General features: G+C 45.1%; 1 protein-coding gene across 1 annotated transcript in view; it reads left to right on the forward strand.

Annotated features, from left to right (window-relative positions):
- The first annotated feature begins 366 nt into the window (after nucleotides 1-366).
- The window catches only part of LOC101850906 (lens fiber major intrinsic protein-like), an 8,486-nt gene continuing 4,882 nt past the window's right edge, over nucleotides 367-3,970 (forward strand). Inside the window, exons 1-2 of the mRNA XM_005107057.1 lie at nucleotides 367-603; nucleotides 3,650-3,774. Coding sequence (XP_005107114.1) covers nucleotides 367-603; nucleotides 3,650-3,774 — 362 coding nt within the window. The remainder of the gene's footprint in view (nucleotides 604-3,649; nucleotides 3,775-3,970) is intronic.

Here is a 3,970-nt window from a genome sequence, read left to right on the forward strand (position 1 = left end):
TTGAGTCCGCTTAAGCCGACTACGGTTAATCCGAAAACACAGGTAAACCGAAAGAAGAATGGATAATCCACGATGAGTTTTTCTGTTTTTTGTTGAGCAAACTCTTCAATAAAAAAAACCCGGTTGGTTAAACCTGGAGAAAAAAATCCGGTTGGTTAAACCTGGAGAAAAAAATCCGGTTGGTTAAACCTGGAGAAAAAAATCCGGTTGGTTAAACCTGGAGAAAAAAATCCGGTTGGTTAAACCTGGAGAAAAAAATCCGGTTGGTTAAACCTGGAGAAAAAAATCCGGTTGGTTAAACCGGAGAGAGAAAAAATCGGGCGTCCCTCAGATTCCGGTTTACGCGCGGTCTTCTGCAGTGCAGGAATGTCTGTAGCGTCCATCCCTGGTCAGCTGAAGGTTGATGACCAGCCGTCCAGGACGAGAGGACGTGACCAGCGGTCAGTGTGGAGCCGCGTGTACCAGAGGGAGAGAGATGACGTCACACAGGCTCCTCTGTGGAGGGCGGCGCTGGCGGAGTTTGTGGGCAGTTTCCTGTTGGTTGTGTTCACTGTGGGTGTGGGGCTGAGCGAGGAGGGGACGGAGGGAGTCAGTCTGCTGCAGGTCTGTGTGTGTGTCTGTTTGTTTGTGTGTGTGTGTGTGTATCTGTGTGTGTGTGTGTGTGCGTGTGTGCGTGTGTGTGTGTGTGTGATGTTTGTGTTCACTGTTGGTGTGGGGCTGAGCGAGGAGGGGGCGGAGGGAGCAAGTCTGATGCAGGTTTGTGTGTGTGTCTGTTTGTTTGTTTGTGTGTGTGTGAGTATATTATGTGTGTACATGTATCTGTTTGTGTGTGTGTTTGTGTTTGTGGGCAGTTTTCTGTTGGTTGTGTTCACTGTGGGGGTGGGGCTGAGCGAGGAGGGGACGGAGGGAGCAAGTCTGCTGCAGGTCTGTGTATGTGTCTGTTTGTTTGTTTGTGTGTGTGTGTGTGTGATGGTTGTGTTCACTGTTGGTGTGGGGCTGAGCGAGGAAGGGGCGGAGGAAGCCAGTTTGCTGCAGGTTTGTGTGTCTGTTTGTGTGTGTTCGTGTGAGTGTGTCTGTTTGTTTGTGTGTGTGTGTGGCTGAGCGAGGAGGGGACGGAGGGAGTCAGTCTGCTGCAGGTTTGTGTGTCTGTTTGTGTGTGTTCGTGTGTGTGTCTGTTTGTTTGTGTTTGTTTGTTTGTTTGTGTTTGTTTGTTTGTGTGTGTGGGGCTGAGCGAGGAGGGGACGGATGGGGCCCGTCTACTGCAAGTTTGTGTGTCTGTCTGTCTGTATATTTGTTTGTGTGTGTGAGTGTATGTGTATGTGTGTGGCTTTATGTGTGTGTGCCTGTTTGTGTGTAGGTGTGTGTGCGTGTAAATGTGTGGGCAAAGTATTTTTATTTTTTTTAAATGTGTATGTCCATTTAAAACATGTTTCTATAGATTGATTTTCAGTATCACTCCTTCTAGCGACTGGTGTCATGTTTAGTGCTTCCTTCCTCCTCACACCTTTCCTTCAGCACATGGCCTTCTTTGTTGTTTTGGTGCGGTAAGTGTTTTACGGCGTTCGCAAATGCATAAGGTCATAATTTGAGAGCGTGGGACACATCCAACATTTTAAGTTGGTAGAACATTTTGAATTTTTCCCGGGTTTGGACGCAACTTGCACACGGGACCTACGAGATTTTTCGTCCTTCTCCGAGAAGGCTAGGTCTACGTAGATCTTTCCTACCAGAAGATCAGGGGTGTGGCAAAAAGACAGTAGTAATAAGGAGTCAAAGATTAGCTGTAAAACGGCTGCAGAAAGAGTCAGGAACCCAGACGAGGGGGTAAAGAAGGTGAAGGGGTGGTGGCAGAAAGTGGAGACGAAAGAAGACGACAGAGCATTGTTAGTAATGTTAGAGAGCAGGAAAGAAAGTAAAAGGAGGAAATTTTATAGAAGAAAATTGTCCATCGCTATCCGGATTCGAAGGCGGGACCTATTGAATCAGAGGCGAACACCTTAACCTCTCTGCCACGAAAGCCCCCATTCCTTACTTTCGTGTCTGATGTCGGAGACCATAATTTAATGTCAGCGCTTAGGTTACCTCATCAGTACAACAGTGCAGGAAACATCTAAAGTATGCAGGATAGATTCACTGTCACACAGTGTGAAGAGGAACAAATTTGTGTGGCATCGTGGTGAAATCAGGCGCTGGTCAAAACACTGACCTCGAAGAATCCGACATTAATTTTTCTGTCCCTTGGGCAACTTTTATAGACATTTTTGGGGGGTCCAATACATTATATGTCCATCTAAAAGATGTTTCGGTGTGGATATTATTGAAAAGCATTGATCTAAGGCATAGAGAATGTGAATTTGCAGGTTCTAATGACTCTCAAGCTTTGGAAGTCTCCAAATTCCTACAGCCGTCTTCTCGCTGATTTTTCCCTCTGAACTGAAACCAAACTACCCCCACCTCCTTTACTCGCAAATAATCTCGACTTCTTTATAAATATCCCTGTGTGTATTTATTTTTATCAAAAGCAAGCCAAATAAACAAGTTTTATTTAAGGTGATACCAACATCTCCAGGATATTATTATGCTCCCCAAACTGACGAGCGCCTGGTTCCACCACGTCGTGACTCAATTCGTCATAGTATAGCTGTAGTGGCTTGCCTTCATGAAACTTACGGACAGGAGAAAAATGCAAATTGGATTTCTTTACTCGAAGGAACCGTTTCTGGTAGTAGGGGAATATTGGAGTGTTAAATACATTAACCCCTTCTATCTCTTTCAGAAGTAGTGGGTTTTGGTTCTGAAATTGTCTAACACGGCCACCCTCCGTCGAGGAGCAAAGTGGTTGTCTTAGACATAGGTGGATATCTTGTTTGGAGAACAAAGTGGTTGTCTTAGACATAGGTGGATATCTTGTTTGGAGAATAAAGTCGTTGTCTTAGACATAGGTGGATATCTTGTTTGGAGAATAAAGTCGTTGTCTTAGACATAGGTGGATATCTTGTTTGGAGAACAAAGTCGTTGTCTTAGACATAGGTGGGTATCTTGCTTGTAGAACAACGTCGTTGTCTTAGACAGGTGGATGTGCGTGGTTGGCGAGTGCTCTGGTGTGGTTGGCTTCTTCTTTCCTATCAAATTCCTGTCGTCTTTATCTCCCCTCCTTCTTTTTTGTGTTTGTTACTCTCTTGTAACACCTCTAATCTTCGGCACTGATATGACCTTATTGTGTTGCAAGTGCCGTAAAACACTTTTATTATAATAGAACGAACAAGAAAGGCGGACAGCTTGCTTGTAGAACAAAGTGGCTGTCTTAGACAGGTGGACATCTTGCTTGGAGAACAAAGTGGTTGTCTTAGACATAGGTGGTTATCTTGCTTGTAGAACAAAGTGGCTGTCTTAGACAGGTGGACATCTTGCTTGGAGAACACAGTGGTTGTCTTAGACATAGGTGGATATCTTGCTTGGAGAACAAAGTGGTTGTCTTAGACAGGCCAAGCCAAACCAAACCAAATCAAACCAAACCAAAACCAAACCAAACCAAAACCAAACCAAACTATACCAAACAAAACCAAACCAAACCAAACCAAACCAAAAAAGCCAAAAGCAAAACCAAACCTAGACCCAAAGCTCCACGTCTGTCTGTCTATCCTCCCAGGTGGCGCTGGGCTGTGGGTTTTTCCTCTCCGTCATCGTGAGCGCTCTGGGAGGCGTGAGCGGAGGTCACGTGAACCCCGCCGTGTCTCTGGGCTTCCTGCTCACCGGCCAGATCTCCTGCTCCAGGTCAGTCGCTTGTGTTTTGTTTGTTTGTTGTTGTTTTTGTGTGTGTGGTTGTTGTAAGTATTGTGGTGAAAGATGTGGTCTGTATGTCAGTAATATGTGTGTGGTATTGTGGTCAGTATGTCAGTAATATGTGTGTGGTATTGTGGTCAGTATGTCAGTAATATGTGTGTGGTATTGTGGTCAGTATGTCAGTAAT

This window comes from Aplysia californica, unplaced genomic scaffold (genome assembly GCF_000002075.1).
Source record: "Aplysia californica isolate F4 #8 unplaced genomic scaffold, AplCal3.0 scaffold00571, whole genome shotgun sequence".
Lineage (NCBI taxonomy): Eukaryota > Metazoa > Mollusca > Gastropoda > Aplysiida > Aplysiidae > Aplysia > Aplysia californica.